Source organism: Antrostomus carolinensis, unplaced genomic scaffold (assembly GCF_000700745.2).
Source record: "Antrostomus carolinensis isolate BGI_N321 unplaced genomic scaffold, ASM70074v2 scaffold48218, whole genome shotgun sequence".
NCBI lineage: Eukaryota > Metazoa > Chordata > Aves > Caprimulgiformes > Caprimulgidae > Antrostomus > Antrostomus carolinensis.
Genome location: NW_010335973.1, coordinates 16,629 through 31,339, shown reverse-complemented (window position 1 = coordinate 31,339; position 14,711 = coordinate 16,629). Strand labels below are relative to the sequence as shown.

The window sequence follows — 14,711 nt, the reverse complement described above, 5'->3', positions numbered from 1 at the left end:
GGCATGAGATAGCTCAGCATTTCTACATACAACAGTCAGCAGGGTTAGTGTGCTGAGATGCCCTAACTCTCCGCCATCTGAAAGCAGCTAGAGCGAGTGAGTTCACATTGTAGAGGTTTGGGGTTAGTAGTGGTTAGTAGGGAAGACAGGATAGAACAGGCTCATAGGTTTAACTGTGAAGTAGGTATTAATTAATGGGTGAGGGAAAGGGAATATGAGTGGTAAGTAAATAAAGTATTTAAGAGCAACAGAACATCTAACTGTGCTGGCAGGTGGAAGTGAACACTAAAACCTGTGTTTATAGGTATTTCTGAGACAAATTTGTAGTACAGAAGTGTGGGTGTGATACAGGCTGCTTTGATCAGTCGATAGCATTACTGTATAAGAATAGGAGGCTGCCAAAGGCAATGATAGACACCAACCAGGCTCTAGGCTCAAGCAGCTACACCTTAAAAATACTGCTGTGTTGTATAGTCTTACTTGGGAGCTTCCATGCTGCACTGCTCTTTTGAAATGCAGGTGTGACTGAACTTGACAATATTGCCTTCCCTGTTCCTCATCCCATTCGTGTCTGGTATTCTCTGGCCTCCCTTGAAGCCCAAGAATTTGGGGAACAGAAAAATAACAGGTAGCAAGACTGTGACTAAGACATTTGCAGGATTTGCAGACTTTTGGAATACAAGCTCCTCTATGCTTGCAGGGAGCACCTTGGGTTGACAGTTATCTCCCTGCTTAAAATCTCAAACACCATAAAACTGCTTATTAGGGTTTTTCAGGCAAAAGATTGGGTTCCGCTTAAATCTCTTGAATTGCCCATTTAATTCTAGTTTATATTGGCCAAAAATAAAAGCTGGTGCCTTGTGGTCAAGCAGGGCTGATCCAAGAGTGAAGCAATATTCCTCATTGACTTTATTAGTGCTGTAACCCTTTCAAGTATACTCAAAGTGTGACTTGGGAAGGATAAATTCAGTGCCCCTGTGGTGGGGGGTGCTAAGGGTTGAGGAAGGATTAGAGAGGAATGCTCTACATAAATGTAGAACAAGTCTCAGCACCATGGCAAAACTCCATGGCTTTTGTCCTGCGACATAAGATCTAGTTTAGCTGCAAGGTAGGCTACCTCCTCATTAGATCTCAATTAAGATTTTGTGAGATGTATCTTCGCATCTTATTCACCAAAGTGTAATCAAAGCAATGGATCCTTTTATGCCCTTCCTAGAAGAAAATGGAGGTTAAATTAGTCTGGGAACCTCTGTCAGCAAAACTTCTGTTTTAGTAGGAAAATAAACTGTTTATTGTCAGTATGCCCTCACATGATGGCAGTGGCTGTTGTTGCTGTAAAATTGCAGAAATTAAACATTATAATGGGAAGCTTCTGTAAAGGGGGTCATTCAGGCCAGGCATTAAATTAATGGGCAGCAGAGGTTGGCTTTTGTTAATGCTGAGAGCATCCTGTAGTCTTTCTGATGCTTTAGTCTTCCAAAGGAGGGGGTGTGTGTGTGTGTGTGTGTGTGTGTATTTGTCATGTCTTATTTTAAAGTATTGTCATTCTTCAGACCTTGCTGTTAATGACAGCTTTTATCTCTGTTTTTTCTGAGTTAACTTTTTTTTAGAAAATTACAAAAAAGAAAGTCATGGAAAGTCTCTCCTGGCACATCTCTTAGTCCTCAGACTCTAGTTTCTTAATATATATTTTTCAGGCAGTGGCATGCGCTTCTTTTGTGAAATAAAACCAGCACTTTTGATACTTTGAGAGGATACTTTATTGTGAAAATCCTGCAGATGATCTTTCACAGAAGAGGAAAGTGAAAGGCAAAATAGGACTTAGCTTCTTCTTGCAAGATTGAGACACAATCTGCTAAGCACGAGGTACTGTCATGCAGGATGTTTTTCTCCCAACTTGCCAATTAAATTAATTTCCATTAGTCATTGGGTCTGAGTACTGAACATGGAATGCATTTTTCCTAAATGAGACATTCTCTTTGGACTGGAAGCTAGAGCTGCGAATTTTATGAGCACTGAAATAGCCATGGCAGCATTGCAGTTTTCCTCTCTTCGTTGCTGAAATTCCAATACTGGAGCTCAGAATACTGTTCAAATGTATAATATTGTCAAGGCAGTAAAGGCAGTAGATGAAGACTTTTCAGGACCTTAATATAAAAGATACATCATAATTTTGCTATTAAATATGTATCAGTATGTTGCAGTGGCATTTGACATTGGTGTGAATCCTGCAATACACATGTCTAACTCTCTCTCTTTTTTTTTTTTCCTCTCTGCAGTTCAGATGGAGAAAATGGAACAGATGAAAAAAGAAAGGCAGGAAAATCGCCTAATGTGTTGCTGCAGACCCCTACCAGTGAAATGGAATATTTTGATGACCGGAAGAAAATTGATGTTGCTAGGTAATGTCAGAAATGCTGTAAATTTTCTTCCAGTCAGATTTTCGGAATGTTTATAGCCCATTCAGGAAACTACACTGAATAGCAAGATTTGTCAGACAACCCTTGGGTTGCACGCTATGCAAATAAACAGGAATCAGAACCACCTTCCAGGGTTTACTCTGTTACCCACCACAAGCAGTCACAATAGTGTGAATTTAGACATTCAGCTGTCTTAGCTTCCCTGTTCTAGAAAAAAATACATTGCTCTGTTTGGTGCCATTGCTAGTTAGATCCCTATCACAGTCAATTTGTCAGGCAGTCAAACTCAGCTGCAATTTGAGTCCTGAGCTGTTGCCAGAACACTTTCATGCTGGAATATTGATTGTCCATGGTAAAGCTATGACAAAAGTTTTAATTTTGGATTCTGTGCTGTATATTGCATCAGAATATTGTAATGGCTCTGCAGAAGCAGTCATTCTCCCCTTGTTGGAGAACTGGAATGCATTTGAAAATCTTCTAAAAGAAAATTAAATAACACTAAAATCCCACTTGGGGGGCTTGAATACAAATTTTATATCCCTTTCACTTTGTCAACTGAGCAGCTAATCCAGAAGTTAGCAGTCGACCTGGCACTGTGGTTTTGGTCACAAGGCAGATATGTAAAAAACATCACTTAATTTTCTGAAGCATCTTTGAGGAGAAGGTATTTGAAGAAATATGTGATTACTTTTTTGGTTTTTGGGTTTTTTTCTTTTCCCTCCAAACCCTCTTTCCAGTCTTAACCTGTCAGATACAATGTGATTGACTGTGTGCTGGTCACAGGTTAGCATAAGTTTTTTGTAAGGCTCACTGTTCATTTCAGTTTGAGTTGTACTTCAGGTAGACACACAAGTACGTGTACAGATGTATTTAGAGATTTATTCTGTGAGATACCACCTGAGATATGCAGACAGTCTCCCTGCTTTCTAAATCAGTCCCGCTGAACAATCTCTTTTCTAAATCCAGCTTTATCTCCATGACACCTGGGGGTTCTCTTCCTGTCACCCTCACAGTTTTTACTGGAAATCCTGAACCTCTAAATTTTAGGGAAGAATACTATTGTGCAGGATAAGGTGCACTAGTGGATACTTTTGTAGCACCTTTCTTTCCCCATTTAGCACATGTTCTTCAGGCCGTCTAGATAGGATTGCTGTCTATCTCAGTGATTTAATTACGCTACATTACACAGTTCACAGCCATCCTCTGACTTGTGCACCCATGTTTCTTCTCTGTTGCACTTTCCAAATGATCTCACATTTTGTAGAGTAAGTTCATAGCTTTCAGTACACTACCTTGCACTCTCAGCTACTAAGTTTTATCTTTCTTTATGTTGCAATAGTAACATGCTTAGTGTTAGTATTTCACATCATGCCCAGAAATAAATCAGTGTAGAGATAAGCACAGTAATAATTCATTAAGTTATAAAGACTTCTTGAACTTTTTTTTTACTTCCTTACAATGAGTGAGTGAGAATATTCCTTCTAAATTAAAAGACCTTCAGTGAGGGCTGTCATGGTTTAAGAATAAGATATACTCCTTTCTATTGCTACATGATCCTTGATGAATCAGATAATAATTATTAAAAGATTAATATGTTACATGGAAAACCACAGCCTGTTGATAACTTACCCCTAATGAACTGAGGCCAAGCTTATATGGAATGCCTTTTTTAATCTTCAGGACAAAGGGCAGCACAGATAGTCCACTCCTGACAAGGGATATCAAGAGTGACTCCAAGATTGAAAGGAAAAAGCGTGCCTCAAATCAGGTAGGGCAGAGGATGACCTTGTTTGTTTATATATATAGTAAGACTAAATACATTAACTACTATGAGAGCCCTCTTGTTTAACATTATTATAATTCATGGTTGTATAAGGGCATAGATGCCTTTTTCATCAGTGTATTAGAGTCTGAGTTAAGCAGGATACAGACTTAATAGCCACATAGCAAAAATGAGGATTTATTGTAAAATAAGTGGGCAAAATGAGAAGGTATTGGGAGGACAGGAAGTGGAATGGGTCACTTGATTGTAAGAATTTCTAATAAGGTATGTGTCTCTGAGTGTGGGGCTTTTTGTTTTTTAGCTGAAGGCAAATGCACACTTTCATAAGCTGTTTCTAGATGTTCCCATTGATGAGCCACTGAAACAAAGTAAGTATTAACCTCCTTGTCTTTGCTGGCTGTGGGTCTAAGATAATGTCAATACCCACCAATCTTGTGGTTATGTACAGGAGGGACTACCTACATTTTAAAAACGTTAAACTCCAGCTGCCTAGAGCTACAAGGCCTTCATCTGCATGCAGTGGGTGTTTCTGTTGTTACCTTGCAAAACTTAAATCTTCAGACGCTCAGCATCTTTGGGAACTGTAGCCCACTTTGCACTTCTTAGCAGAATAACCCAGTTCAACATATTTTTGGTACTGAAGCTTCCTTACTAAAGGAGCTACATAATGGAGGTAGTACTGGTCCTGAAACTAGTTTGAGTTTTTGCTGTTGATGATGCTTTGAGATTTAAAAACAGTGGTAGGAGAAGGACCTAAAATGTTGAAAGTTTCTACTGTTCTCTGTGGCAGTTACAAGAATTGATTGATCTCTGCATAGATATGTACCAAATGTTTCTTGAAAGGAGTATAAGCAAAGTGGTTCCTGAGTGAGAAGTGGTTTACTCAATGGCTGTGAAGTAAAAGCAGTGTTACTTTACGTGTGGTGTATCTCTGTTGGTCATCTAGTCCAGATTTAAAGCTAAAACATTTCATTAAGCTCTTTACATTTACATAATAGTTACCTGAAAGCTAGTCAGAAAGTTCATAGGAAGCTAGGTGGTACTCTCTCAGGGAGAATTCTTGGCTTCTGAGAGCAAAACAAAAGCCAAACTGGTAACAGTGGCCTTGGGTTGTGGTTACCTTAAAGATTATAGAGTATCTTTTTATTTCAGGTTTTACCTGTGCTCTGCAGAAAGAAATTCTGTACCAAGGAAAGTTATTCCTTTCCGAAAACTGGATTTGTTTTCATTCCAAGGTTTTTGGTAAAGACACTAAGGTTAGTAAAATCTTTATGTACAGAACACTAATGCTATTCCTTAATAATTTATTCATCACCAGAAGTTCACATTATTATGCACTAATACTTCTAAGTATTATTAAATACAGTCACCATTCAGAAGCAATACCCAAAAGTCACTCTAGTTATGGATCACTATTATTAAAGAAAGTCTCTTAAGGACTTTCTGTCTGAAAAAAGTAGGTGAAAGGAAAGGATCTGACAGTGCAGATGTGAGGTCATTGCCAAACCCATGTAGCACAAACTGTACAAAAACGTCTCTCTTGGGGGAAGTATGGAAAAGAGGAGAAGGAAGAGGAGGTAGGAAGGCTGAAAAGTGTAAGGACTACAAGACTGTAGTTGGGGAACTGGAGAGAAGGATCAAGCATATTAAGACAAATAAAGAGGAAGAACTAAACCTAGCGTCTGCGTTGAGTGGCAAAGTCATTGAGGGATTCTTCTAGCACTCCTTTTGTTCTGTGTAAACAGAGAATGGGGAAAGAAAAACAAGTTTCTACGTGTGAGCCTGGTATGAAGAGCAGAAATGGGACATGAACAGTAGGGAAGATCCTAATTTCCAAGATTATAATTTACTCTTTCTCTGTGCAGATATGACCTATCTAAGGCTTGGGCCCCCTGTGGTGAATGAATGCATGCAGATGAAAATAAAGCCTTTCTAAAAATATTTGTGTTCTGGTTCTGTTGATTTGGAGCTTTTGGAGTGGGTTTTTTTTGTTTGTTTTTATATAAACTCTGCTTTGTTTTTGGGCTTCTTTTGGGAAGCAACTCAATTTGCTGCAAGAATTTCTTTGGCTTCTTTCTCAGGTGCTTCCATGAACAAAGTTCCTGGTTAGATCCAAACCCTTTTTCAGTGAACTGGGTGCTGAAACCAGTTTAGAAGGTGACAGCATCTCCATTCTGTGCTGTCAGGCATTTTGATCTGTTTTTGAAAAGGCTTTTAACAAGGTGGAATAGATTTAAAGAATGCTTAAAGTTATGAACAACACATTGTTCATAGCGACTTTATGGGTTTATCGTGTTTTACTTCTTGGCCCTAGAAACTGAATTATTGTTAATTCCTAGTTAATGAATTCTATTAGTCATAGGCAGTAGGTTAATACAGATGGTGTGTATGTTGGTGAAAGCCATATGGCACAGACAAGGAAATACTGTCATTCATAATTACTAACAGCTATCTTGACAATTAGATTTATTAAAATTGAAGCTGCTGTACTAGCAATCTCATGTTCATCACAAACAAATGTGACTAATCAAACTGTGGGATAGTTCTGTGAATTCAAGATAAGCTAAATGTGTACAAAAACCTACTAGAAGTCTACCATAAGGCTAGAAAGACATGGAAAAAAAGATGCAGAATGATAATGATGGAGTACTAAGAAATGCTGTTGTGTCAACAGGGCTTTAAATGCAGAAATATATACGTATTTATGTATACAATAGAAAGGGAAAACATATTACAAGATATGTCAGAGTGGACAGTATTTGTAAAGGTGGCTATAGTGATAGTCCAGATTATTCAATTCTGGGTCATTGTTTTCAGAAAACATTGCAGGGAAAATGAAAAATGAAGGGGATGAGCCTGATCATTTACTTCCAGCTGTCTTCCCCTACCCTTGCAACACACATTTAAAGCTTTGTTCAGTCACATTCAGCAGGCACAAGCTTTTAGGAATATCATAAAAAAAGAAGACCAGGAAAATCAGGGATATAATTAAAAATAATGTAATGCGAGGGAGAGGAAGAAATCAAGCCTGACAGGAAGAGGAACCTTCTTAGTCAGATACACTGACAAAGTTTCCAAGACACAAAATGTCTGTTTGAATCTGCAGTGTAAACACTGTGCATTTCAAAAAGAAGAGATTGCTTCTGCAGAACTGAATAGGCTTTACAAGACATCACTGTCTTACCAGGTAGTTCGGTTTTGGGTATATATGTTGGCCTTGAGTCTTTCCTGGAGCTAAGCATTATGTTATGCATTTTAGTTGCTTTCCAAGTTGCTGGCAGGTAAACCTTATTTCCCAAAATAATAATTAATCCAGATAGAAATAAAGTACTTTGCAGTGATTTTACAATTTTAATCTAATGCTAGGATAACAATACAGTAAGCAAGTACTTAATCCCACTTAAGTACACTTTAGTCTTGATTACAGTAATGTTATCCATTAAAATAGCATGCAGTAGAATGCCATTAACATCTCTGATTTAAGGTTCTTTGAGGTGAACTGACCCAATTAGAAGACTTCTAAGCTGGGATTTTTTTCATTACTATTACTAGCAGGATTTCTGCTGAAAAATCTTCTGGTATGGTTTTGTTCTTTCTTTTTTTTTTTTTTTTTTTTTTTTTTAAAGTAATGCAGATTCTGTTCTGACTACCTGAAGATTCTGGGTTTTTCCCATCAAACACACATCATAGCTGCTCCTTTCTCCTCGCTCCCAGAAAAAAGCTATTGTGAAAAGTGTTGCAAAAACTTTGTGGAAAAATACAATATTCAGTTTAAGAAGAAAAGGTATAGTGGAGGACCTATTTAGTTAACCATTTTCAAAACACATGGCTTCTGAAGAAGGACAAATAGAGCTGGCATGTTAAAAAATCAATAGGACAAATGATGAACAGATTTTCAGATTCTTAGACCCAGGCCTGGGACTAAGACTAATTAAAATTATATGCATTGAATTGGTTTGGGTTTTTTCTGCTAGCACACTTCTTTAACAAAACTAAGTTCTGACTAAAGAGCAAGTTTCTAGTCCTTAGATGACAAGTAGATACTTGACTAGCCATGCTTAAACAGTGGCTGGCAATCTTGCACCCGAGCTAATGTACAGGAATACATTTTGTTACACGGAACAATTTTTCATTTCATGACTTTGTGTTGCTGTTCTGAACAAAACTTGTCGAGGTTTTATTAAGCTGTGCATAGAGTAACTTCACTCTTCTTCTGCTCTGACATGTTTTTAATTCAGTGCTATGATCCCTTGTTGAACAATCTTTGGACACTTTTAATCTTGCTTCCAAATTTCTCAGGTAGTTTTGACAGTGTGTGTGAAAGAAATTTTTAACAGGAACTGTATCCTAATCATGTATATCCAGGATTACTGTATTTGCCTCACTTGCTAAGCTCTAGGCTTTTCAACTGAAAGTCAAACCAGGTATTTGGTCCTTTGTAAAATGGGGTTTACAGGAAAAGCCCATTCAGAATATCTGAAGCTAAATACTCTGAAACTTAGCAGGCATTAAGCTAATAGGGTTGGATGTACACACAAAGCAGGAAATAAAACTGAGAACTTTTCAGTGTTAATGTAGACAGTCTGGATGGCATACACAGGAATCAGTTTAAGTAAGTGGGTGGATGTGTGCATATTGGATCTTTCAACATTACTGGAGGACAAGCTGTTTACTCAGCTGCTTGTTGCAGACTAAAGAATCTCTAAGTAGTGAGAAGCCTTTTACGTTCATTCTTCAACAAGCCTGACTTGTCTGATATGTTTTGAAATGTTTTTTTACTAAACAGTGGAGCCTCGCTTTAAGACTGGTTTGTTCTGCAGGTCTACTGTGAACTAAGTCTGTAGTCTTCTAAGAGCCAGAAGGGATCAGGAAAGGAAAACAAAGAAAAGCTTGGATTGGCATCTGATAAAAACAGAAGTAAAAATAGTTAAGAAATAGTAATTATCTGAAACCATGCCTGTTCTATATGTAATATTATTAATCAGGGATGTAGTGGAGAAATCTTTTAAGTGAAGAATGTTGAAGGTCTGGCTATGGTAGGTAGGCTATGAAAGAACATAGAGATTTGTATGCACGTTTTGGGACTCTAACACTACATTGATTTTGTTTCAGATTAGTATACCTGTGCTCTCAGTGACACTTTTGAAGAAAACCAAAACTGCCCTTCTTGTGCCAAATGCTCTGATCATAGCAACAGTCACAGATAGGGTAAGTACTGGTGGAGGGCAAAACTATTGCACTCTGCCTGCTTTCTTTTTAATTTTTTTTTTTTTTACTTTTTTTTACTTTTTGTTTTCTTCCTACTTATTGGCAGTAATATGAGGGATTCCTGAAGGTGCCAAGAGGCCATTTAAACAGCTATAGGAATTGGTCGCATGTGGGCATTTAGACTTGGGACCCTGAAGGATCTTAGGGGATGATTATAGCTTCTTCTGTCTCTTGTCTTGTAACAGGCAAGGACCATTTTTATTCCTCTTGCTAACTCCTTCTCTTTTTTTCTTTGTATCTTCAGTAAACAAAGCTATATAGAACTTGTTAAGAAAATAAGAAACTGAATCTTTGGTTGCCACCTGTGCTCTGTAATCTGTCATTCCCCATTCTCCAAGATGACTGTGTAGTAGCACTGGGGGAACTGAAACAACTGGGTCATGAAGTGCATGCAGAGATTGTTACCTGCCTTGTTGGCAGCTCTAACATCAGTCTTTCATTTACTTTTACCTGATCAGCAGTACCTTAGATGCACAAAATACAATCACTTACAGTGATACTCAGGAATAATTGCATCAATCAGTAGAAAATGTTACTTTCTTAAGAGCAGCTTTAGAACCAGCCCATTTTCACTGCACAAATACTTTGTGGATGCAGGAGACTGTACAAAAAAAAAAAAACAACAAAAAAAACAAGTTGTGGATTGGATTGGATTGGATTGGATTGGGGGTTTTTTTAAGGAGTAGGTAAAACATAGTATGCAAAGTCTTTTTTTTTTTTTAAAAAAAAAAAAGAAACAGATCTGGACCAGATCTGGACTATGTTCTGGTTCCTGCAGCAGAACATGGTAGCTTTTATGTGCATGATCCATGTTCCTTATGATTAACCTCAGGTCTTAGGCTTAGAAGGAGTGGAGTTTTTTCCTGCTATATGATAGTTCTTGAAAACAGTTACTTGATCAGCAAAACCACCTATCAGTTTTATTTATAAAAAAGGAAGTTTGTACTGTATGCTTTTTCTCAAACAGTTTTGGAACTTCTCTTTTTCAGTACATGTTTGTCTCCTTACTCTCCAGAGATACCACCTACAAGCTATTGAAATCTATCTGTAGGCACCTTGAGGTAAGTACTAATGGGAATGAAAATTATATGTAGGTTTGTGTTCATTATTAATGCTTTCCTGCTTTCAAATGCTGGGTAGTTTCTGAGTGTGTTCCTTGTTAACACTGCTGCCTTTTTTCAGGATATAAGCGTGGGCAACAGTCCAAATCCCTCTTCTGCAGAAAACAGCTTCAGGGCTGATCATCCTACAACTCTGCCCTTGGTAAATGGCTTGGATGTTTGTTCTTTCAATGCATACCTTTTGTTGCAAGTACTACTTACAGTGTCTGAAAAAAGGAAGAAAAGAAACTGAAGGAAACCTTGAGATCTGTTTCTAAAACTTCCATGAGTTTTTTAACATTAGGAAGCAGTGGCAGTGATTGGCATAGATGTAATTTGATCTGATCACATGAAGTATATATACATACATATGCTGTGGATGTATTGCAAGGTCTGTATGCTCTACATATCTCTCTTTAGCAGTCAGGTTTCACAGTGCTCTGTACTTACTTAAAGTTGCTTCTTCCTCTGCCATGAACAGTTTTTGAAGTGTTTGTAGTTGCAGTCCTTCCTCTGTGAGGCAGTTCAGACATCTGAAAGAGCTGTGTAGCCACATGTAATGATCAGAGCCTAATTCTAGTAATGTCTGTCCTGGACTTCTTGGTTTGTCTAACTTAATAGTCTCTTTTTGTTGCACACAGACTTAGTCTCTTCAGTTAAATGAAGGCAGGGGATGAGGCTTGAGTTCTGTTGATCATGCAGGGCTTGTTTTGCTAACTTAATCTCAACATCTTGATATCAGATTGTTCCTGGTTAAGCAGTTTTAAAACTGTAGTTGTTGGTTCAGTTTCTAGAGGGAGGTCAGAGGAAGTAAAGTTGTTCAGATCTAGAACAGGGCTGAGGTTTCTTGTGACTCTTTCTCCCCCTCAGGATTTCAATGAAGACTATTCTGATCTGGATGGAATAGTGCAGCAGCGAAGACAAGACATGGAAGAGTCCAGCAGCACAGGCTCACAGACCCCAGAGCTGGAATGCTTCCAAGGTGAGTGGGATTGTGGAGCCCCAAGAAAATAAAAATGGCTTAGCTCTCATTTTTGGTTCTGTAATCCCCTTCTGATGTGGAGTCTACATTCTCCACAGTCCTGGAGAAATACGTGGGTTTTTTAAGGTCTTCCTCAAAGCCACAATAGCTGTGTTTCCATTATTATATCCCTTTGCAGTCCTGACTCAGGCAATGACTTTGTCAGCAGCAGATCTGATTTGTCACTATGGCCTCCAGCTGCTTATCCATGTACTATCTGTTCCCCACATGCCTCATCAGTTATGCTAGCAGGGATAACAATGTAGAAGATGTTCCTCCTTTAAAAAAAACCCCAAACAAACAAGCAAACAAACCCCCCTATTCTAAAGTAGTTCAAGTGATACTGTCACTTCTTCTAATCTAGACAAATAATGTTCCATACTGTGGTGGCTTTTGGTCATCAAAAGTTGTTTTTGTCATGTGTTTTTGTGGTATTGTAGTTTAAACCCTGATTTTATTTACAGCTAAGACACTTGAAGATACTGTACAAAGTTGTTCTTTCTTAACACTGCTGTTTGTAGTCTTATATGCATCGAGTTCTTCACCTGACTAGCAGAAATGCTATGCAGAAACTCACTGCATATTAAGCTCATAAGTACAGCAGAACTTGGTTTATGTAGCAGGTGCTGAATGTTATTAGCAAAACCTAGGGCAGTATTCTGCTGTACAATTAATATGTATTAACATATTAATGTGTTGTTATATTGTTACTGCTCCAGGTTCCATCTTGACTATAAAAGAATTTGTATAATAAGAAACTTTTACCGTAAATGAAATTCAGTTTTCTGTCATGTTATTTTTAATTAAGTCTTTTTTCCTATGTGTCTTTTGTTCAGTGGCATGATTTGGGGCTATTTGGTTTCATTGGTCTTTGCTATTTACTGGGTGTGTACTTTTAATTGTTTGGTAGTGTTTGTGAAGCAGTAACTAAATTGTGGTGTCATCACTTGCCACATGAATGCTTCTGAATAAAAATTTAACCTGCTGTTTTATTTTCTTACAGCTAATAACTACTTCAGACCTTTCGATTTTCCTTTTCCACAATTGAAAAACAATATCCAGTTAAAGAATCACCCTAGAAAAAGGAATTGAGGTTTGGGGGGGGAACTCACCTGTCACTTCTGATTTTGTTCCTTGTGAGCAGTCCAGGATCTGCAAGTAAAGCACAAACAAAAGCATGAGTGTAACTGGATTTTCCCAACTCTTTCAAGACATCACCTGCATTTTATGAACAGTCAGGAAAGAGAGCTATAATCTCCTTTTTAAAGTAACAATGCAATATCTCCATTTGATGTTGCTATTAATGTCATTTGGAATCATTACTCTAGCATATTCAGTCCTTTTCAGAGATGACTAGTGTGTCTGTATAATCCAACTGGAAACTGAGTGATAACCTTCAAAGTTTGCACAGGTTGCTATATTTCAAAGGATCTGGCAATGTAAATGCAGTATACCTCATTCTCTTCCAGTCCAGGTTCTTCCTTATATTTTAGTGATTATGTGGAATTACTACACAAACTATTTTAAGGTTACTAAACCAACTGCTGCTTTCTATCCAAATCCAGAAATGCACATTTGAAATCCTCCTCTTCCCCTACTCCCTGACTATGTTAAGCTACCAATAGCTTTCTTTGACTTCATATTTCAGCTTTATTAAAAATGCTGCTTTTGACAGATTACCATGTTGTTGAGACACAGACTCACTTGAAAGTTTCCAAGACTGAGGCAAAGTCTGTCCATTCAGATGCACACAGTAAACACGGACCTGACGGAAAAGCCCAAAACAGTCCTCGAAATGGTACGGAATCAAGGGCAAATCTTCATCTGGAGTTAGTTGAAATAAGTTTGCATAGTTAAGTCAGTTCACATAATTTGGAAGATCTCTTATGCCTCTGTTTGTATTATCTGTTGCATGCTTCAAAACACCATTTGTGTTCTGTGTTCTGCTTTAATCAAAGTAACTCTTGGTTCTTTTTCTCACAGGCCATTCTGAAGCCTTCAGGTTCTTCCACAAAATGAAGTCCCAGAAGCTCTTATCTCTGAACCATGTACTTATATTTTACGCAGTTCTGTAAGTTAGCAGTTGATAGCAAGATTTTCTTATGTTTACTTAGTTTAATATAATCTAAGCTTCACTTGAAAAAAGGAAATTATTGAGAATTGTGACCTTTATACTTCTCAGAAGTAGAAATGCTGGGGCGGGCTTACTTAACAGACCTTTTGCTTTTGAAAGCAAAGTGTCTTTTGGTTCAGGAACTGTCAAAAGAGTTTAACTACTTGCAAGTTCATTTTACATGTCACTTAGCAAAGCCATACTCAAGGCTGAGATTTTCATGACTGTCTGAATGCCACTGATAGGTATTCCTGAGGTGTTTCTGAGAATGATACCTTTATTATTCAACATGTACAATTAACAATTTAAATGGCTTTTAATGTTAAGTTTGTCAGGTATCTCTGAAGTTTCCATTAACTGATGTACCTTTTTTCTTTTACAGTGTTTGTGTATTAATATTTTCTACCTTCTACATGAGATATAAAATCAATGTCCTGGAGGAACGTCTTATTTCCATGACATCCTTTGATTCACATATTAAGGAGTAAGATACAGTCCGTTAAATTTTTTGGGTTTTAAAACATTTTTCCAGTACCCATCATACTTGTTTTCTTCAGAAAACACTGTGATACTGTAATTCCCTGTGATAATTTAGTGCCCTGTAGTTCTTGTATCTGTACTAGCCTCATCTCACAGCTTTCTGTTTAAGACTTTTAGTACAAAGGTGATATGGTGTACTACTGCATTGAGAATGTTTCAGATAGCTGTGAGTAACTTAAGTGTAAATTGCTGAAGTGAGCAGTTCCTTTCCAGAACAATAATTCTGTGGAAAAGCTATAACTTCTGTCTTCAGTCTTAATGTCATTTGATTAGCCTAAAATGACAGAAGGTACATCATAATCTTTGGGCTAATACATCTGACTTGCTTCTAAAGCTTTGGCCTGGCTGTGTCCTCTTTAGAAACTCATATCCTATCTTGCTAAAATGAAATAAAACCAAGAAAACCCACACCACAAAACCAAACCAAACAAACAAACCAGAAAAAAAAGAACACACCAAGGGAAGG

The 14,711-nt window shown here is 37.7% G+C and overlaps 1 protein-coding gene across 1 annotated transcript in view; it reads left to right on the top strand.

Annotated features, from left to right (window-relative positions):
- Positions 1 to 214: 214 nt before the first annotated feature.
- GRAMD2B (GRAM domain containing 2B) overlaps positions 215 to 14,711 on the top strand; it is an 18,061-nt gene continuing 3,564 nt past the window's right edge. Inside the window, exons 1-13 of the mRNA XM_010174700.2 lie at positions 215 to 221; positions 520 to 628; positions 2,280 to 2,402; positions 4,101 to 4,188; positions 4,505 to 4,571; positions 5,356 to 5,459; positions 9,316 to 9,411; positions 10,461 to 10,532; positions 10,654 to 10,734; positions 11,442 to 11,553; positions 13,268 to 13,390; positions 13,576 to 13,663; positions 14,088 to 14,189. Coding sequence (XP_010173002.2) covers positions 215 to 221; positions 520 to 628; positions 2,280 to 2,402; positions 4,101 to 4,188; positions 4,505 to 4,571; positions 5,356 to 5,459; positions 9,316 to 9,411; positions 10,461 to 10,532; positions 10,654 to 10,734; positions 11,442 to 11,553; positions 13,268 to 13,390; positions 13,576 to 13,663; positions 14,088 to 14,189 — 1,172 coding nt within the window. The remainder of the gene's footprint in view (positions 222 to 519; positions 629 to 2,279; positions 2,403 to 4,100; positions 4,189 to 4,504; positions 4,572 to 5,355; positions 5,460 to 9,315; positions 9,412 to 10,460; positions 10,533 to 10,653; positions 10,735 to 11,441; positions 11,554 to 13,267; positions 13,391 to 13,575; positions 13,664 to 14,087; positions 14,190 to 14,711) is intronic.